The sequence below is a fragment of the Chionomys nivalis genome, chromosome 11, assembly GCF_950005125.1.
Source record: "Chionomys nivalis chromosome 11, mChiNiv1.1, whole genome shotgun sequence".
NCBI classification, from domain to species: domain Eukaryota; kingdom Metazoa; phylum Chordata; class Mammalia; order Rodentia; family Cricetidae; genus Chionomys; species Chionomys nivalis.
Genome location: NC_080096.1, coordinates 11,594,067 through 11,616,188, shown reverse-complemented (window position 1 = coordinate 11,616,188; position 22,122 = coordinate 11,594,067). Strand labels below are relative to the sequence as shown.

The window sequence follows — 22,122 nt, the reverse complement described above, 5'->3', positions numbered from 1 at the left end:
ACCCGATTTATTTGGAGCTGAGGATCCAGCTGTAGGCTGTGTGTGCATGCTAGACAAGCACTTACCAGCTGAGCCACATACCCAGCCTCTTATTACTCTGTATTGTGACAGTTTGTTACATGGAAGAAGGATATGACCTGTATACATAAGTCATTTTAAAATTACCTTGAATTGAATGCATAATACATGTTATTTCTGAAATTGTTCCTGTGACATTACAAGTCTTGGAAATTATGACTTAGTGGCATTCCTGTTGCTTGAATTTTGCATTTCCTTACTGATGCATATGTTAGTGGGCAAATTTGTTGTGAATTCTAGATGTTCTTATATTAAATTTTTTGCCTTGATTTGTAAAAAAATATTCATTTTCTTTTTCCCAGTGTTACTCTATTTTGCTTCAAAAGGTGCAAGTATTTTATGGTACTTTGAGATGGTGTGTTTTTATGTGCAAATATGAATCTGATAAACATGAAGGTATTATGTAAAATTTTATTGTTCTGGACTGTAGCTTAGCTTGACTAACTCAGACGTCTTCTTTCTTCTCTTCCTTGACTCCTCCCTTCCTCCCTCCCTCCCTTCTGAATTGAACCGGGGACTTGTGCATGCTCTAGTCACAGCCCCCACTCTACACTTTCCCACTGGGGTATGTCCTCAGCCCCTGACAGTAACTGTTTCACATTTCAACATAGGCATAGGCAGTTAGCTTCTACAAGGGCAAACAGGTTTTAATTTTAGCTAGTAATATTCCTCAGACTAGTTAGCCATGCTCTTCTAAATGCTCCATTATTCTCTAGGCGGTTTAGATTTTTTTTTTTTTGCTCTTCATTATAAAGTTTTTTTAAAAAATTTAAATTTAAAAATCTAATACCAGGCGGTGGTAGTGTACCCCTTTAATCCCAGTACTCGGGAGGGAGAAGCAGGAGGATCTCTGTGAGTTCGAGGCCAACCTGGTGTACAGAGCGAGTTCTAGAACAGCTCCAAAGCTACATAGAGAAACCCTGTCTCGAAAAACCAAAAGAAGCCTTTAATCCCAGCACTTGGGAGGCAGAGGCAGGCGGATCTCTGTGAGTTCGAGACCAGCCTGGTCTACAAGAGCTAGTTCCAGGACAGGCTCCAAAACCACAGAGAAACTCTGTCTTGAAAAACCAAAAAAAAAAAAGAAAAAGAAAAAAAAAGAAAAACCAAAAGAAAAAAAATTTAAAAAGCTCTCTCTGTCTCTCTCTCTCTCTTTCTTTTTTTTTTCTCTCTCTCTGTATTTGTGTGTGTCTGTGTCTGTCTGTCTATCTGTCTGTCTCATGAAACCTGAAAATCACAAATTGGCTAGACTGTCTAGTGAGCAAGCCCACACTGGGACCACAGGTACATGCTGCTCTGCCCTGACTTTTGTGTAGGTGGAGGTCTGAATTCAATACTTTCCCACTGAGCTGGCTCCTGAGCCTTCATTGTGGGAGGGTTTAATTCAGACACTTCTAGAAGTAGACTGTGTAAGTCACCTGGTGTGTACTTTAAAAATGTTAGAACTGTCTCCAGTATTCAGAAGCTGGGGCAGGGCAGAATGGGGAATCTACATTTGATGAGCGTGGCCTGTTTGAGATGGGTAATGTGCACAATTAGCAAAAGGACTTAATGCCACCAAGCTATAGACTTTATAGACTTCAAAACACTAGTGAGTGGAATCGTTCATTACAAGAAAAAGTTTATACAGGGTAGGGAGGGGTAACTTAAGAAATGCCTTGGCAATTAAGAACACTTGGCTGTTCCTCCAGAAGAGCTGGGTTCAGTTCCTAGCACCCAAAAGGTGGCTAACAATTGTCTGTAACTTCAGTTCTATGGTACCTGATTTTCTCTGCTGGCCACTGAGGGCACTGCATGCAAGAAGTGTACAGACATTCATGTAGGCAACAACACATTAATTCACATAAATAAATAAAAAGTAAATCTAAGAAAGTTTTACTTTTTTTCCTTTTTTGTTTTTTTGGGACAGGATTTCTTTGTGTAGTCCTAGCTGTCCTGGAACTCACTTTGTAGACCAGGCTGGCCTTGAACTCAGAGATTCGTCTGCCCCAGTGCTGGGCTAGGCTAATCTAAGGAAGTTTTTAAAGAGGTCTGGGGATGTAGCTCAGTGATGGAGTGTTTGTCTACCACTCACAAGGCCCTACTGAGTTCAGTCCTCAGCACTCCTTCTCTCCCCACCCAAGTAATAAAAGCAAAGAACATATTAGGGCTGGAGAGATGACTCAACAGTGTGTTGTGCTCTCGCGGAGGACTGGAATCCAGTTCCCAGTACCCATTATTAGGCAGCTCACACAACCACCTGTAACCCCAGCTCCAACTCTTATTTCTCTGTACAGGTACTCTGTAGGTATCTGTACTCAGTCCTACACATACACTTAATTAAAAACAAATCTTTTAAAAATTTTTCTTAAACACAGAGAAACCCTGTCTCGAAAAACAAAACAAAAAAATTTCTTAAAGATTAATTTATTATGTGTAGTGTTCTGTCTGCATGTGTACCTGCATGACAAAAGAGGGCACTAGATCTCATTACAGATGGTTGTGAGCCACCATGTGGTTGCTGGGCCCCTAAAAACAAATCTTAATAAAATGTCATGCTAATGACCTAATGACCTTTTGATTTTTTTTTTTTTTTTTTTTTGGTTTTTCGAGACAGGGTTTCTCTGTGGTTTTGGAGCCTGTCCTGGAACTAGCTCTTGTAGACCAGGCTGGTCTCGAACTCACAGAGATCCGCCTGCCTCTGCCTCCCAAGTGCTGGGATTAAAGGCATGCGCCACCACGCCCGGCTTGACCTTTTGATTTAAAGAACAAATGTTCAGGGGGTTGAGACAGTATGGGTGGCCTGGAAGGCATTTACTTAGTAGCCCAAGCTGACCTTGAACCTTTTTTTGAAACAGGGTCTACTATGTATCTTTGACTGGCCTAGAACTCTCTATGTAGATCAGGCTGGTCTCAGACTCATAGAGCTCCATGAGCCTCTGCTTCTCAAGTGCTGGGAGTAAAGGCATATGCCACCACGTGCAGCTGGCATCTCCTATTTGTAATCCCAGCAGTCAGGATGTTAAGGCAGGGGATTGTTGTTAGTTTGAGGCCAAATTGGGCTATAAAGTAAGACCCTGGCTCAATCTCACCCTTTCCATCAAGTCAGGAGGAGTGTCTGGGAAATCTCTGCTTGCTGATCAGTGTTGTTGAAACTGAGCTGACATGAAGGAATGAGTGGACACTATCCTAGCAGCTTTATGTCTTTTCCACGTGTCAATTCAACGTGTTTAACTTTGTCTTTGTATTAACTTCTTCAGTGTGAAGTACCTAGTGGAATCATCTAGGAACAATACTTCATGAGACTGTAATCTGAGCACTCAGTGGCTGAAGCAGGAGGTTTGGCTGTTCTGGACTGTAGAGAGAGCTCGTCTAGCATGTCCAAGATTGATTCCCCAGCATTGAAAAAGAAAACCAAAAGATACATTTAGAACTTGGGGTGCTTCTCCTTACTTGTTTGTCAGTACAGCCCACACTGATGCACTCTGTTTGTCTAGCATCACCCCTGTTGGAAGTGAACCCAGAGCCTTGAACGTGGTAACCACTGAACTAAACCCACCCCATTTCAAGTTTTGATTTATATCTTGCAGCTTTAATGAAGTTGCAGACTAAATGTGGTGTCTTATACCTATAATCCCAGCACTTGGGAGGCTGAGGCAGGAGTATAGAGAGTCGCTGGCTACCCTTGGCTTCACAGACCCTGTCTCGGACGGGGGCAATAACAGGATAGCTAAGTCCTTAGAATCTCGGTGTTGTCCCTCTCTTGTATGGACTGCTGTGTGGTGCCAGGTGTCAGCGTTACTGTAGAGTTTGTTAACTGATCGATCCATAGCAGTGAGTGTGAAACAGTGAAACAAGGAGGATTTCTTATAGTAGGGCACTGTCTTACCTGGGGGTTCTTTTCAAGAATTTGGCCAGGCGGTGTCTTGAAAGAAACGAAGAAAAAAGAAAGAATTTGACATGTCTGTCTGCCTGTCTGTGTTCCATACTAGGGTGGAACTGGGGCCTTTGCATAGGTAAGTGTTCTGTCTTTTTCTTTAAGTTTTTACTAAGCATATAAAGTACTGGGTTTCATTTTGACATTTTCATATGCATGTATCATTTTACTTCTCATGTTTGCCCCCTTCCAAATATTTACTTCTAAAATTTGTTACTTTCTTATTTTTATTCTTTGGATTTTGGAGACAGGGTTTCTCTGTATAACAGCCCTAGCTGTCCTGGAACTTGATTTGAAAATCAAGCTGGCCTCGAACTCATAGAGATCCACCTGCCTCTGCCTCCCGAGTGCTGAGATTAAAGACATGCACTACTATGCCTGGTTACATTTTTTGAGTGTGGAGGTGCCATGGTACAACCTGTGGAAGTTATTTCTCTTCTTCCACCATATGGGTCCTGTTGAGAGAACTCAGTTGTTGACTGTCGAATGACCCTTGATGTGTCATCTACATAGAAACTGGTCAGCAAGAGGGAAGTGAGCATGTCTTACTCTGCCCTTTAAATGCTAACCCTTAAACCTGAATTGCAGTGTTGCTGACTGTAGCCATCCCTGCTTTCCCACCTGTGGAAGTACATTATATTGTTGCAAGGAGGAAGGGCCGCTTGTTTGTCCCAGCTGCCCAGAACCGTAATAATCACACAGAAACCATATTAATTAAATCACAGCTTGGCCCATTAGCTCTAACTTCTTATTGGCTAACTCTGATATTAATTTAACCCATTTCTATTAATCTGTGTATCGCCACATGGCTGTGGCTTACCCAGTAAAGTTCCCAGTGTTCATCTCTGGGTGGCTCCATGGCTCCACTCTAACTCTGCCCGTCTTTCTCCTAATATACAGCCTAGCTTTCTCTGCCTAGTTCTATTCTTCCCTGCCATAGGTTCAAAGCAGTTCTTTATTCATTAATCAATTAAAGCAACGCATAGACAGAAGGACCTCCCATACCATTTCCCCTTTGTTTAAACAAAAAGGAAGGCTTTTTTTTTTTTTTTTTTTTTTTTGGTTTTTCGAGACAGGGTTTCTCTGTGGTTTTGGAGCCTGTCCTGGAACTAGCTCTTGTAGACCAGGCTGGTCTCGAACTCACAGAGATCCGCCTGCCTCTGCCTTCCAAGTGCTGGGATTAAAGGCGTGCGCTACCACCGCCCAGCCAAAAAGGAAGGCTTTAACTTTAACATAGCAACATTTCATATAACAAAACAGTTATCAAGCAAGAATTACAGTTACAATATTTATATCTACTTTATATCTATTTTTTAACTCCATTAAAGACTCCAGAAGGGGGCTGGAGAGAGGTTAAGAGCACTGACTGCTCTTCCTATGGTCCTGAGTTCAATTCCCAGCAACCACATGGCAGCTGGCAAACATCTTTAATGAGATCTAGTACCCTCTTCTGGTATGGAGGTGTATAGGCTGGAGGAACATTGTATATATAATGAATAAATTTATTTTTAAAAAACTCCAGAAGGATATAATATTACTTAAGTAAACAGGAAGTGCATTGTAAGCTACTTCCAGAACTCTAGAATTGACAAAGACATCTTGCTGCCTGGACAGTCACCCAAAGTTTTTCTGTACTGTTGGGGCATCCATCTTTTTAGCCCACAGGCCCATAGTATCCAGCAGACTTTTCCACAAAGCAGGAAATTTCAAAGACAGTTCCACCTATACTGGCAGTTTGTCCGTCACATTTTTCTGTGTCCTGCAGAATGTCTAGCCCACTCTTTTATGAAGCAGGAACCCCGAAGGATCATCTCATCTTTAGGCAAGTATAGCAGTCATTTCTCTGCGGGTCCTTCCTGTCCAGTTTATCAAGAAGCCTAAGCAAGAGCAGTTTTTTGCCCAAATGGGTAGCCAACTCCATAAGGAGCCTCTTCCATGCCCATCCTCTTGAAGTAATTGGAGCAGATGTGTCTTTTTTTTTTCTTTTTCGAGACAGGGTTTCTCTGTGGTTTTGGAGCCTGTCCTGGAACTAGCTCTGTAGACCAGGCTGGTCTCGAACTCACAGAGATCCGCCTGCCTCTGCCTCCCAAGTGCTGGGATTAAAGGCGTGCGCCACCATCGCCCGACGCAGATGTGTCTTGTTGTCATGAAAAGTCCTACGTTCTTAAACATTTTAAATGCCGGGCTGGAGAGATGGCTCAGCAGTTAAGAGCACTGCCTGCTCTTCCAAAGGTCCTGAGTTCAATTCCCAGCAACCACATGGTGGCTCACAACCATCTGTAATGAGGTCTGGTGCCCTCTTCTGGCCTTCAGGCATACAATCAGACAGAATACTGTATAAATAATAAATAAATAAATATTTAAAAAAAAAACATTTTAAATGCCATATTCTATAGTCTTTGAAAGGTTTGGAGAATGCCTATCTATCTGAAATACATCTCTGTACATCTAGAAAACCTAACTAACATGACTACAAACTTGACTATTATAGATGACTATCTATTACATTACATTTTAAAGTGAGCTGCACAAACACAATACCTTAATCAAGAGCAGATATATAGATATATATACACATACATACATATACACACACAGTACAACAAAATTGACCTTAAATTTGTATCAATAGGGCTGGAGAGATGGCTCAGCGGTTAAGAGCATTGCCTACTCTTCCAAAGGTCCTGAGTTCAATTCCCAGCAACCACATGGTGGTTCACAACCATCTGTAATGAGGTCTGGTGCCCTCTTCTGGCCTGCAGGCATACATGCAGACAGAATACTGTATACATAATAAATAAATATTTAAAAAAAAATTTGTATCAATAAACCAAGATCCATACCCATGCAAATCTCTACAGCATTATATGGGGTGACACAGAAAACTGAGGACAATCTGTAATGACACTTTCCATGTATCTGGGCATGGTTCTTTTTTGTTTTTGTGATAGTCTTCTGTAGTCCCAGATGAACTGGAATGCATTATGTAGATGGAGCTGGCCTTCAATTTGCAGTAGTCCTTGGTCCTGGGGACAAGAGCATGAGTCAAGGCTGGACACTGTATATGTTTGTTTGTTTGTTTGTTTGTTTTGTTTTATTTTTTTGAGCTGGTCTCACCACATACCATGGACTGTTCTGGAACTCAGTAGGTAGATCAGACTGGCCTCAAACCACAGAGATTTTTTTTTTTTTCGAGACAGGGTTTCTTTGTGGTTTTGGAGCCTGTCCTGGAACTAGCTCTTGTAGACCAGGCTGGTCTCGAACTCACAGAGATCCGCCTGCCTCTGCCTCCCAAGTGCTGGGATTAAAGGCGTGCACCACCACCGCCCGGCAAACCACAGAGATTTACCTATCTCTGTCTCCCAAGTGCTGGGTGGGATTAAAGGGTTGACTGCCACCTGGCTAGACCCTGTATCTTGAAGCTTACTTGCTACCTTAGAGCAAAATTCTAGCTGTGTGTTACATCTTATTATATTCCTGCTATTTATTGTCTTGTCTCTGCTCCCGTGGAAACTGTAGCAATGAGAAATGAAGTGTGGGTTTTAATTAGGCAGGTGATTAGTGGGTAGAATCTAACTTGTGAGATGATGAAAAGGAGAAGCTCTCTGTATGGTTGCACTGGCTTTGGTCTTGTAGGCAACCTCACTCAAATGCTCACAAGTTCTAAGATGGTGGCAGCTCCTGTGTAAGGGATCGAAGGTCAGAAGGAGCTGAGAGGCCTGCCACGCTCCAAGCAGAGAGGGGTACTTCAGAAGTGGGGATGGCAAGCAAGAATAGAAGTCAGAGGTTCAAAGAGATGTGAGGACGTCTGAGGACCAGGGGCTGAATGAAATCTGTGGGAAAGGCCACTACTCTCACTGCTAATCCCCTGGGCACAAGGTATATACTGGCTGATCATTCTAGTTTTTGTTTGTTTTGAGTCATTGTTTCTCCATATAACCTAGGCTGGCTTTATACTTGCTCTGTATCCTCAGGCTGACCTAGAACTCAAGATCCTCTTGTCATAGCTCCCATGATGCTGAGATTACAGGAGTCCATGCCCCCGCCCCAACCAAACAGTAGAATACACCAGTTAGGTATCCTCTGATCCAGTCATTCTTTTAATTCTGACACTACCTGGAGGCAGTGGTAGTTTCAGATACCAAGGCTGAAGGTTCACAGCTGCCAGAGTGACCCCACTCCCCACTCAGATGCCAACTGTAAGTCTGGTTTCTCATGTTTTTGGGCTCACAGAACCCCTACAAACGCTACATATGCTACTTTATTTTAAAGATAGGGATGGGGCTCTGGATTGCTGGTGGACTGCTACAGCATGAGGATCTGCATTTGGTCCCATATAACAAACTAGATGTGATTTCACACAGGAACACAGCTCACAGCACTGAGCAGGGCCCTGGTAGGAGGATTGCTGGAGTTTGCTGGCCACCAGTCAGAAAACGCTAGCTCTGGAGTCGGTGAGGGACCCTGCCTTAAAGGAATAAGGTGAAGTGATGGAGAACTCTCCTCTGGCCTCCATGTGTATGCACAAGCCACACACAAGCACACACACTCGAGCACTAAAGGCTGTAGATGAATGGAATCGCCTACAATGAGCATATGAGTAGTGCACAGTCTCTGCGCACCACCTTCTACATCCTCAGTCGCTGGGATCTCCCCACACCCAGGTTTCCTCCTTCCTCCTTCCTCCTCCTCCTCTTCCTCCTCTTCCTCTTCCTCCTCCTCCTCTTCTTCTTCCTCTTCTTCCTCTTCCTCCTCCTCCTCTTCTTCCTCCTCCTCCTCCTCTTCCTCTTCTTCCTCTTCCTCCTCCTCTTCCTCTTCTTCCTCTTCCTCCTCCTCTTCTTCTTCCTCTTCTTCCTCTTCCTCCTCCTCTTCCTCCTCCTCCTCTTCTTCCTCTTCCTCCTCCTCCTCCTCTTCTTTTTCCTCTTCCTCCTCCTCCTCTTCTTCTTCCTCTTCTTCCTCCTCTTCCTCCTCCTCCTCCTCCTCCTTCTTCTTCTTCTTTTTCTTCTTCTTCTTCTTTTTAAAGGCAAAATATTTTAGAGCCCAGGCTGGCCTCCAACTCTCTATTATAGTAGAGCATGACTTTGAGTTCCTGACCTACTGTCTCAGCCTCCTGAGAGTTGGGGTTACAGGCTTGTACTACTGTGCCTAGTGTCTTTTTTAGTTTGATTGATTAAATCACTGGCCATTGGTGATCAAGTTAGCAGTTGGAGGGTGGGCCAATGTGCTCACCTTCTAATCATGCCTTAATCTTGCCTGTGATCAGCCCCAATCTGGAAGCTCTTGGGGCTGCAAGTTGTAAGTCAGCTTATTAGTACAGAAAGAGTCTACTTTGGAAATGCTTTGGGTTTTTAGGAGTTGTGTGCCAGGAAACAGAAGAAAGACCAATTATATATTTCATAATTATCACAGTCACACAGGAATTCTTAGCATTCAGCATTTCAAGGTTATATTTTACATCTAGTCATTAACATTAATTTTGTCAGTAAAGGACTTTGTGGTCATTCCTTAGAGTATTGACAGCCAGGCATGGTAGTACATGCCAGTGATCCCAGCACTGGCGAGCCAGAGACAGGCAGATCAATGTAAATTGTGGCCAGCCTCAATCCTATGGAGTTCCTGCCTTAAACAACAAAGCACAGGGGCTGTTGTGGTGACTCAGCAGTTAAGAGCATTGGTTGCTCTTGCAGATGACCTGGGTTTGGTTCCCACCACCCACGTGGTGGCTCACAGCCATCTGTAACTTCAGTTCCAGGGCATCTGATATCCTCTTCTGACTTCCACAGGCAACAGATGCACATGTGTGGTGATATTTTTATGTTTTAACAAATAAAGCTTGCCTGAAGATGAAGTGGTGAGGCCAGACAGTGGTGACATACACCTTTAATCCCAGTACCAGGGAGGAGGAGATGGGAAGTGATGTGGCTGGGTGGAGAGAGGAATATAAGGTGGAAGGAGGCAGGAACTCAGTGTAGTCCAAAGTAGCAGTCTGAAATAGTCTGAGCATAAAGTCTAAGGATTAGTACAGACAGGATCGCCCCTTCAGTCTGAGGATTCAGCAGAGGTAAAAGGTCTGTCTTTTAACTGGCTGCACTGCTTCACTGGTTTTTCAGCTTTCACCCCCTAATATCTGACTTTGTTTTTTTTTTTTTAAATATTTATTTATTTATTATGTATACAGTATTCTTCCTATGTGTATGCCTGAAGACCAGAAGAGGCCACCAGACCTCACTACAGATGGTTGTGAGCCACCATGTGGTTGCTGGGAATTGAACTCGGGACCTTTGGAAGAGCAGGCAATGCTCTTAACCGCTGAGCCATCTCTCCAGCCCCCTGACTATGGGTTTTATTTATTAAGAACAATTAGAATTTGTATCACATGTGATACACAAACATATATGCAGACAAAACACTCATACACATAAAACAAGGTGATAAAACAGCAACTAAGGGTGTTAACATTGCTGGGGAGTATAATCAGTTGATAGAACGCTTGCTGTGGGTTTTATCCCCAACACTAAGAAAGCAAAATATTTATATTCATAAATTCTTATTAGTATGCTAGAGAGGTGAGGTTTTAAAGGCGAGCAGGCTTCCTGGTGACATCTGTTGGAGGTTAGCAAAGGTTAAAAGTTCATCAATGTTAAACGTTTGTAAGCCCAAGTTCCTTGCGGAAGAGTCTTTAGCTGTCTGTGGAGCCCACTCATCTCTACCTAAGGTCAGTCTAAATTATGTGAGTAACAAAAGGGGAAGTTGAGGCCAGCAGAGCTACTGTAGTGAGCTCTAGACTAGGGCAACCAAAGCTGTGGGACCCAGTTGTAGCGTTGCTTCTCCCATTATAGCCACCTCCATTTTGCAGGTTTTTATTATTACAAGAAAGGTGCTCGAAGCTGCCTCTGCACATGTGCTGTGTGTATATGACTGCAGTGGAAAGATGCCTTAAAATTACCTTAAGCCCCTCTCCTGTTTGCATATTTAAGTGGATAAATGTTGCCAAATGAAGTACTTCAACTTTTCTGCCCTCTGTTTTCCTTATGCCTATATGGTAGCAGAATGCCATTGCAGATGCAGCTCTCGGAGATGTTAGGAAAGAATAGTTCACTCTGCAGAGCTGGTGTACAGAGCACAGTGAATTAGGTTAATAAACTGATCCTTGTGTAGACAGACCTGCTGTGGATGAGTGAGCTGCTCTGCTCCTCTTATATTGAAGCCATGAAGTGGTGGGCTTATGATGTCCCACGTTCCTCTGCATCATGAGTTTTCTGGCCTGTATAACTTTGGAATAAGGCTTGGACTTTTTCTTCAGTGGCATTAAACTAATATTATTATATGAGACTCTATTAGTAAAACACCAAGCTCTGTCGAATAGGGTTATGAAACTCTGTGACTTGACAATAAAGTTCCATTGATATAATCAGTTGGCGTTTATTAGATAAAAGTAAAATCCAGTGTTAGGTAGTTAAATCTTTTTTTTTTAAATATTTATTTATTTATTATGTATACAATATTCTGTCTGTGTGTGTTTGCAGACCAGAAGAGGGCAGAAGACCTCGTTACAGATGGTTGTGAGCCACCATGTGGTTGCTGGGAATTGAACTCATGACCTTTGGAAGAGCAGGCAATGCTCTTAACCACTGAGCCATCTCTCCAGCCCCAGGTAGTTAAATCTTATTAATAATCTAGACTGGAATAATGTAGTGAGAGAGCTGGACGTGGAGGCACAAGCAATCAGGAAGCTGAGACAGGAGGATTATAAGTTCTAGACTAGCCTGAACTGGATAGAGACCGAGTTTGGAATGGGGGGCACTGTTTGTAAATTCCCTTTTGATTTGTACTGTATTTTACAACCAAAGCCTTCTGCTTAAAGTTAAAGTTACATACCAAATTATTTTTTATTTTTTTGTATATTTTTAATAATTTAACTTTATTTTATGTGCATTAGTGTGAAGGTATCAGATTCCTGGACTAGAGTTACAGACAGTTGTAAGCTGCCATGAAGGTGCAGAAAATTGAACCCAGGTGCTCTGGAAGAACAGCCAGTGCTCTTAACTATTGAGTCATCTCTCCAGCCCCTAGATGCCAAATTATTAGAAACAGGGTTGTCCTATACCTTGTATCTTAGGTATAGAAGCTCAGGGCTAGTGAGGTAGCTGTTCGGGTAAAGGCGTCTGCTGTACAAACTTGGCAACCTGAGTTCAGTCTCTGCAACCCTCAGCCTTCATAGGGGTGGAAGGAAAGTTGTCTTCTGACCTCCACACATATGCATCTCCCCCATCAATAATAAACTTACCTATAAAAAAAGAAAATTAGGACTGGAGAGATGCTCAGCAGTTAAGAGCACTGCCTGCTCTTCCAAAGGTCCTGAGTTCAATTCCCAGCAACTACATGGTGGCTCACAACCATCTGTAATGAGGTCTGGTGCCTTCTTCTGGCCTGCAGGCATACATGCAGACAGAATACTGAGAATACTGTACACATAATAAATAAATAAATCTTTTTTAAAAAGAAGAAGAAAATTAATCTCTCAGGTATAGTGGCACAAGCCTCTAATCACACAGCCCTCTGACCGCTAAGTCAAGAGGAACATGGATTCAAGACTGACTTAGGCTATATGAGACCTTGTCTTAAAAAAAAAAAAAAAAGTGGAGAGAGCTAGTGTCTCCATTTTTGGTTGAAGATATGGCTTGCTTAGTGGTAGTTACTTGGTATGTGCAAAATCCCAGGTTCAATCCTCAGCATTGCATAAGGGTGGGAAGGTACAGGTCTCAAAAAATAGAAGTTTGAGCCCAGCTGTGGTGGCACTCACCTTTACTCCCAACACTTGGGAAGTAGAGGAAAGTGGATCTCTGTGAATTTGAGGCCAGCCTGGTCTACACTGTTAGTTCCAGTACAGCTAGAACCATACCTGGAGAAACCCTCTCTCAAAAAATAAAAGAAAAATAACAACAAAAAGTTTGAACATTACAGTTTGGTGTAATAGGAGGCTACTTGTTCATTTCTCAGCAGCCCAGACCTGAAATAATCACACAGAAACTATATTAATTACAACACTGCTTGGCCAATGACTTAGACATATTTCTGGCTAACTCATATCTTAAATTAACCTATTCCTATTATTTTATATTTTACCAGGAGGCTCATAGCTTATCAGTAAGGTTCCGGGATGTCTGTCTCCTTCGGCAGCTACATGGCGTCTCTTTGACTCTGCCTGCTTTCTCTCTCTGTCTCTGTTTGAATTTCCCACCTGGTTTTATCCTGCCCAAAGCAGATTCTTTTTTTTTTTTTTTTGGTTTTTCGAGACAGGGTTTCTCTGTGGTTTTGGAGCCTGTCCTGGCCAAAGCAGATTCTTTATTAATCAATGGTAATAAAACATATTCATGGCATATAGTGGGGAATCCCACATCAGTATGATTATGCTTTTCTACATAGTACAGAAAGTTCAGTCTAGAACATATGGTTCTTCATAAGAAAAATTTGGAACCTAGAGTATGTCCACTGATTGTTGAAACCAGTGTTCTTTATATCAGCATATGCTTAGTGGTAGCAAATCATTTGGCTGCTGCAGACAAGGAGAATGAGTAGCTGCGAGGCTGGCCCATTTCTACAGCCTCTTATAGGTCCTAAGGCACTTTTATTTAATATTGACCATTGTAAAGAATAGTATGATTTGGGACTGGAGAGATAGCCATATGGTTAAGAGCAATGGTTGTTTTTGCAGAGGATCCAGTTCCATTCTTAGCATACACACATGGCAGCTCACAGCAGTCTGTAACTCCAGTTTCAGGGGGCCTAAAACTCTCTTCTGACCTCCAGGGGCACCAGACACACACATGGAACACCAGGCACACATGGTACACAGACATACCTTGTAGACAAAGCATCCATTCACATAAAATATTGTGTGTGTGTATGTATAAAGTATGATTTGAGCATGGTGCCACTTGCTTGAAATGGCAGCACTTTGGAGATTGAGGCAGGAGGATCACAAATTTGAGGATAGTTTATCTAAGCTGCATAGAAAGTTCTACGCCTGGACTATGTCAGAAGACTGTCCCAAACACAAAGAATATTGATGGTTAGTACAATAACACAGGTAATTTGAGGACATATTTTATTTTTCTATTTTATTGAAGGGAATCCTTATTGGGTGACAGACATGTTAACCATTGAAAAAACCCTCACTCTTGCTGACATCTGTTATTAAATGTGGGATGCTTTACAGAGCCACTCCGTGGGGTCTGTATCAGAGGAACTCAGTTTGCTAATAGCAACAGTACAGCAGTGGTTATGCCAAAACATTCTATTCCTGTTGTTGTTCTTAAATCATTGACTGCCAGGAGTGAAGGAGTCTCCCAATTATGAGCTTCCGTTACTATAGATAAGATAATTTAATTTGCGAATGTGGTCATCTGTTTGAGTGCTGAATGGATTTTACCCTTTTCTCTAGTGTGTTTTTCTAACTGGAAAGTTACCAGTTTAAGAAATATTAATTTGAAACCTTTCCATCCCCACTTTCCTATTGATGTTCTGAAATCCTACCTGTTAGCCAAGCTGAGTTCGGCACATCTTACCACAGTGGGTCAGGTCCCCACCTCCTTTGGGATGTTCAAGCTTGATACCACACACAATTTTGCATATACTGCTCTGTGCTATTGCTCACCTATGTGTTATTAGCTACTAGTGGGATCGTTCTCTCTTTGTATCTGTTGTGAGATCCAAACAGTATTAATAATTGAAACAATTGTATTTATGTGTGTGTGTCCCAATATGTGCATGCCACAGTGGGTGTGAGAGGGCAACTTTTTTTTTTTTTTTTTTTTTTTTGAGACAGGGTTTCTCTGTGGTTTTGGAGCCTGTCCTGGAACTAGCTCTTGTAGACCAGGCTGGTCTCGAACTCACAGAGATCCGCCTGCCTCTGCCTCCCAAGTGCTGGGATTAAAGGCGTGCGCCACCACCGCCCGGCTGAGAGGGCAACTTTTGAGAGTTGACTTTCTTCACCATGGCACCCAAGGATGGAACTCAAGGATGGAAGCCACCACTGCCTGGCTCCATTTCCGTTATTTTATATTTTACCACAAGGCTCATGGCTTACCGGCAGGGTTCCAGCTGACAGCTTTCCCCTCTAGCAGCTACATGGTGCCTCACTGACTTTACCTTCTTTCTCTCAGCATTCAGTTTAGTTTTCCTGCCTAGCTCTATTCTGCTAAGCCACTGGCTGAAACAGATTTATTCATTAACCAATAAAAGCAACACATAGGACTGGAGAGATGGCTCAGTGGTTAAGAGCATTGCCTGCTCTTCCAAAGGTCCTGAGTTCAATTCCCAGCAACCACATGGTGACTTACAACCATCTGTAAAGAGGTCTGGTGCCCTCTTCTGGCCTTCAGACATACACACAGACAGAATATTGTATACATAATAAATAAATATTTAAAAAAAAGCAACACATAGACAGAAGGACTCCCACACCATGTGTACATGTTATATTGTTAATTATTGACTGTGAAATATGTCAAAATATTATCCCTTACAATTTTTTCTACTTTCTGTAACTTTTCATTTGACTTGGCATAAAGATAAAGATGATAATGGCGATGTAATCTTAAGGTTCAGCATAGTCTTTGGGTGAACCACGTTATGACTGTGTATAGATTCCTCATCCAGCAGTGTTTGCATCATCAGGAGCAGTACTGTCTTCAGCTCACACTGGCACCTCTGAGGTGGGAACTTCCTAGCTTCTAACAGCATCTGTGATTATGGTAAAAAGCTTTTGAAGTTATGAAGAGCAAGCTAGATTTGGTTCTAAATCTTCTGATGGAGGGTCATCTTTCTATCTGTTGCTTTCATTGGTTAATTAATAAAGAAACTGCTTGGCCTCTGATAGGGTAGAATTTAGATAGGCGGAGTAAACAGAACAGAAGGCTGGGAGAAAGAAGCTGAGTCAGGAGTCACCATGATTCTCTCACTCCAGACAGACGCAGGTTAAGATCTTTCCTGGTAAGCCAGCTTGTGGTGCTACACAGAATATTAGAAATGGGTTAGATCAATATGTAAGAGCTAGCCAATAACAGGCTGAAACTAATGGGCCAGGCAGTATTTAAAAGAATACAGTCTCCGTGTAATTATTTCGGGGTATAAGCTAGCCATGCGGGTGGCCGGGTGCCGGGGATGCAGCCCCGCCGCTCTTATTACAACAATCTTCAGGGCTGGAAAGATGGCTCAGCGGTTAAGAGCACTGCCTGTTCTTCCAAAGGTCCTGAGTTCAATTCCCAGCAACCACATGGTGGCTCACAACCATCTGTAATGAGGTCTGGTCAACAGGCATACAAACAGACAGAATACTGTATACATAATAAATAAATATTTAAGAAAAAAACCCAACAATCTTCAACTATATTTTCAGCGAATCAACTGAATTTCAGTTTTGTCTGTCTGTCTGCCTGCTTGTTCTTTGGTGCATGTGGGGGAGATAGGAGAGAAACGTGTGGGAACTGTCTCTTTCCTTCTACTATGTAGGTTCTGGAGATTGGACTGAGGTCATCAAGCTTGGGGTAAAGTGTCTACCCACTGAAACATCTCACTTACCTTTCAATCTTATCTGAGACAGGGCCTCCCATCGAAGCTGGAATTCAGTGGTGCAACTAGTATGGCCAGTTAGCAACCTCTTGGCAAATAAAATTGGCATTCTCAAAAAAAAAAAACCAAACAAACAAAAAAACCCAACAACAAACAAATAAAAAACTCTTCTGGTGTAGGAGTTCCTTCTGTTTGTGTGTTGCTTTCATTGGTTGATGAATAAAGAAACTGCTTTGGCCTAGTTGATAGGACAGAACTTAGGTAGGCAGGGAAGACAGAACTGAAGGCTGAGAGGAAGAAAGCAGAGTCAGGAGAGCCTCCAGAGTCAGACATGCCGAATCTTTCCCGGTAAGACACTGCCATGTGGCGATATACAGATTAATAGAAATGGGTTAAATCAAGATGTAAGAGTTAGTCAATAAGAGGCTAGAGATAATGGGCCAAGCAGTGATTTAACATAATTTCTGTGGGATTATTTTGGGGCTAAGGCGGCTGGGAAGAACAAACGGGCTCTCTCCTTATTACACTCTTTCTGCTCCCCTCTTTAAACCTTTAAACTTCAGAATTTAAGGGACATAAACCCATATTATTTTTGTCCAGCAGATTACTGTACTCAGTGATGGGGGGGTGGGGGATTTGCTGTCGTGTGACTCAGTTCTGTTGTAAAGTGATGTGAGGTCAGCATACAGGTGCTCCGAGTGTGTAATAGTCTGAATGTAATCGCGCCCCCCCCCACTCATGGGGAGTGTCACTATTAGGAGGTGTGGCCTTGTTGGAGGAAGTGTATCACTGTGGGGGTGGGCTTTGAGGTAAAGTCTCATAATATGCTCAAGGCATGCCCAGTGTCTCAGTTCACTTCCTGTTGCCTTTGGATCAAGATGTAGAACTCTCAGCACCTTCTCCAACACCATGTCTGCCTGTACACTGCCATGCTCCCTGCCAGGATGACTGAACCTCTGAAACTGACACCTCAATGAAATGTTTCTGGTCATGGTATCTCTTCACAGAAATGGAAACTCTTAAGTTCTGGGTGAAGTATCTAGAAACCTCATACTCACTGGGATGCCCCATGGAAGGCAAAGAAGCCCAGTTAAACAGCCTGTCTTTGAGGTCTAGGTCTGTTGTCTTGACTTGAGATTGTGAGTTTTTTCAAAGACCCCTGACTTTGGGGAAATGAAGAGCTCTAACACTGGTGAGGATGAGCGCTTCTCTTTGTAAATAGCTTCATGAAAATCGCATTCCTTGAGTTAATGCATTTACGTGGGAAATGCTTTAGGCCAAATGAAAACAAAACAAAATTCAGAGCATTAAAAACTGCCTCTGTGTCCTCGGGGGTTGTGAGTGCTTGGTGGAGGAAGTGAAAAGGAAGCACTGTGTGAATTGGTGCAGGCATGCAGTACCAAGGAGAGGCACCTGGCACCTGTGTCAGGGTGGAGATAGCAAGCCTTTAAGGCATGGCACTGATGCCTTCCTGAACCATACGAGGGTAGACACTGAAATCTCCTTAAAACTTACAGAGGCTGTGGGAATGCTGCTGCACAGATTTGCTAATTGTGCTTTTAGGAGATTTGGACAGGAGATAAATTGTTTACTCTTGTATGAGAAAAATGGAAATGGAAATGACCTTCTATAGCCTCTGATTCAGTTGTTCTGAAGCCGATCTGGACTCACTGTCAGTGTTGTGCTGGGGCTGAAGATGTATCTGAAGTAGATATGAAAAATTGCCTCACCCAATGAGTCTTTTTCTTGGACTTTTTTTTTTGGTGAGTTTAGGGTAGAGTGACGTAAATTAGAGAAAGGAATCAGTTGTGTGCATGTAGAAATGAAAACAAGAACAAAACTCTGTAGGAACTTAGGGGACTGGTGAGGGGATGAGAATGGGAGTCGTAGGAGAAGCAGTAAGCTCAGTACATCATGTGCCTTACAGCTTATAATTCTAACATTTGGAAAGCTGAGGCAGGAGGATAACTGTGAGTTCAAAGAGAGTCTGGGCTACAGGATGTCTCAAAAACAAAAAGCAAGCAATAGGACCTAGAGATGGCTCAGAAGCACTCTTTTAATGCCTTTAATCCAAGTACTTGGGAGGCAGAGGCAAGTGGATCTATGAGTTCAAGGCCAGCTTGATCTATAGAGTGAATCCCATAATAGCCAGGGCTTTTACACAGAGAAGTCCTATCTCAAAAAAACCAAGACCCCCTCCCAATAGAAAGAAAATAAAAAAGCTATATTCCTTGTGAAAAATTCAACTACATTGTTTGCCTCTTTGAAGTTTGCCAGAGCTTTGCTGTAAGTTTTCTTGGAGTGGTCCCTAGCTAGTGCCTTAGCCAAGGAGCGATACAGGAGCTTCACCCTGTCCATCCTTCACCAGACCCTTCTAACTAGCTGGCTCAGTAAGGTCTGTGAGACAGGCTTGGTAAGCTTGGCATCATGATCTGTGTCTCCTCTTATCTGAACCCTGCTCTCCCACATTCCTTAGAAAATTTACTCAGCACTACCTTTTCGGTCATAATTCTATTTAGTATCTTCTTTTAGTCTAACCGGGACACAATTCTCTTTTTGAGACAGGGTCTCACTGGGTCATCCTGGCCGGCCTTAGCTCACAAGTTCCTCCTGCCTCTTCACCTCTCAAGTATTGGGATTAAAGGTGTGCACCACTACACCTGTTCTTATATAAATGACATTTCCTTAATTTTACTGTTTTTACCTTAGGCTGTATATATGCAAATGACTTATTTGCCTTTGTGTATGATACAGAATTTTCCTTTTAGAAATTTCTGGGAATAGAGCTATGCACAAAAGGAAATGTAAACTGTCTACTCTCTCCACTAGAGATAACTACTAGCAAGAGCATATTCTGAGCAGCTCTCGTGAGTGCACGAATATTTAGCCCATGAGTTTTTCACAGACAGAACACTCCTGTTCCCAATTAGGAACAGAATATTACCAGCACTTTTGGAACTTTGAGTGTTAATCATTGTTCTCGCTTATAATAGCACAAATTAGCTTTGAATTTGCATAGTCATGTAGTATGCATTCTACCCTCTTTGCTGAGTGTTGCCTGTGAGTCATGTGTATGTAACATGTACCTGTCATTTTTGACTTCATGGGTTTCCATTGTGAATGACAGTTCACACTATTGATTCTCTTGTTAGGCATTTGGGTTTTTATTTTTATTGCCTAGATTTGTCGTATTTTCTGTTGTCCATATTGCTTTGTAGTTTGCAGTTTAGCCAATTAAGCCTGTTCTTAGAACAGTCATTTTCCTCTAATTAAATTGTCCTGTGTAAGGTCAAGCACTCTAAGCATGCACTTTACTGTTGAACCATACCCCCTTTCAAACTGATACCCCCCCACCACACCAGGTCTCATTCTGTACATTAGGCTAGTCTGCTGGGACACAGGTGTCTGCCACTGTGCCTGTCTTAAAGCTGCTGGGGTTTTTTTGGTTTGGTTTGTTTGGCTTGGTTTTTTTGAGACATGGTTTCTCTGTGTAGCCCTGTTTGTCCTAGAACTCACTCTGTAGACCAGGCTGGTCTCCAACTCCGATATCCACCTGACTCTGCCTCCCAAGTGTTGGAATTAAAGATGTGCACCCCAACCCCAGCTTAAATCGCTGTTTCTTAACGCAGATCTTCCAGTGTTCTTCTGTTCTTTTGTAGAACGCAGTTAGTTTTTTCTTTTCAATGGAAGTTTTGGGGTCATTGAATGTTCCTTGAATCATGTATTAGTCAGATCTAAAAGAGTTAAAGAAATTATGAAAGAACAGGTTTTCCAAGTTGTTTTTTCTTTTGTTTGTTTGAAATGGGGTCTCACCGTGTAGTTTTGTTGGCCTAGAACTCACTATGTAGGATTAAAGGTGTTACCATGTCACTCTTGGTGGTGGGTTTTTTCTTTTGTTTTTAAGATGATTTTTAATGTGTTTGAGTGTTCACCTGTGTGTGTGGTCTGTGTACCAACACATGTGTGCAGTTTCCATAGAAGCCAGAAGATGGTGCTGGGCCCTGGAATTGGAATTCAAGGTATTGTGAGCCACTTTGTAGTGCTGGGAACCAAACCTGGGCCCTGTGTGTGGAGTGCTTTTAACTCTGAGCCTTCTCCCTAGCCCCAGTTTCCTTGTTTTAAGGTTACACTAGAACTTGAGGAAGGAGAATGTGATGATGAACTTGGCATTTGACCTCTGTCAAATTAAGGTGGTCTCATCTAGTGTGAGGAAGTGCTGGAGCAATTTCATGCTGTGTAGGAAGTAATCCACAAGCCACTTGGGTGCTCAGTTGCTACTGTGCTTCTCAAAGTTGTTCCCTAATACTTATTTCTTAACCACTACAGCTTCAAGTGGGATGTCATGGCCAGTTCCTCGGACAGTGAGGATGACAGTTTCATGGCTGTGGACCAAGAAGAAACTGTACTGGAAGGAACAATGGAGCAAGATGAGGAATCCCACCCAGTGTTGGAAGTTGAAGAGACAAGACATAATAGGTCCATGTCTGAGCTGCCAGAAGAAGTTTTGGAGTATATCCTGTCCTTCCTTTCACCGTATCAGGAGCATAAAACTGCAGCTCTGGTCTGCAAACAGTGGTATCGGCTTATCAAAGGTACTATGGGAAAGACAGGTTCTTTCAAGTGTGTGTGTGTCTGTGTATATACTACATGTGTGCAAGTATCCCTGGAGGCCAGAAGAGGGCATCAGATGCCTTGGATCTTGAGTTATAGAAGGCTGTGAGCCACCTAATGTGGGAGCTGGGATTGAACTCAGTCCACTGGAAGAGCCGCAAGAGTTCCTAACTGCAAAGCCCTGGTTATGTCAGCTATCATTGAATAACTTTGAATAACTTAGTTTTAGACCCCCCTTTTTTATTATCACTGTTATTATTATTTTCGAGATAGGGTTTCTCTGTGGTTTTGGAGAATGTCCTGGAACTAGTTCTTGTAGACCAGGCTGGCCTCAAACTCACAGAGATCCGCCTGTCTCTGCCTCCCAAGTGCTGGGATTAAAGGCATGCGCCACCACTGCCTGGGTTTGACTCCCCCTTTTTAAATTAATATTTATTTTTATTAATTGAAAACTTATACAATATATTCTAATCATGATTTCCCCTCTAGCATTTCCACCCAGATTCTCTCTACTTTTCCACTCTTCCAACATTACTCCTTCTTTTTTCTTTTTTTCCAACTTTTCTTTTTTTTTTTTTTTTTTTTTTTTTTTTTTTTTTTTTGGTTTTTCGAGACAGGGTTTCTCTGTGGTTTTGGACCCTGTCCTGGAACTAGCTCTTGTAGACCAGGCTGGTCTCGAACTCACAGAGATCCGCCTGCCTCTGCCTCCCAAGTGCTGGGATTAAAGGCGTGCGCCACCACCGCCCGGCCCAACTTTTCTTTATTTCTTTTCTTTTCTTCCTGTTTTTTTTGAGACACAGTTTCTCTGTGTAGCTTTGGAGCCTGTCCTGGAATTTGGTCTGTAGACCAGGCTGGCCTTGAACTCACAGAGATCTGCCCCTCAAGTGCTAGTATTAAAAGCATACATCACCACTGCCAGGCCCAACATAATATTTTTATTGATTATT

General features: G+C 42.6%; 1 protein-coding gene across 1 annotated transcript in view; it reads left to right on the top strand.

The window, feature by feature from the left end:
- The window catches only part of Fbxo42 (F-box protein 42), a 64,999-nt gene that overhangs the window by 4,509 nt on the left and 38,368 nt on the right, over positions 1–22,122 (top strand). Inside the window, exon 2 of the mRNA XM_057784442.1 lies at positions 20,891–21,156. Coding sequence (XP_057640425.1) covers positions 20,907–21,156 — 250 coding nt within the window. The 5' untranslated portion in view covers positions 20,891–20,906. The remainder of the gene's footprint in view (positions 1–20,890; positions 21,157–22,122) is intronic.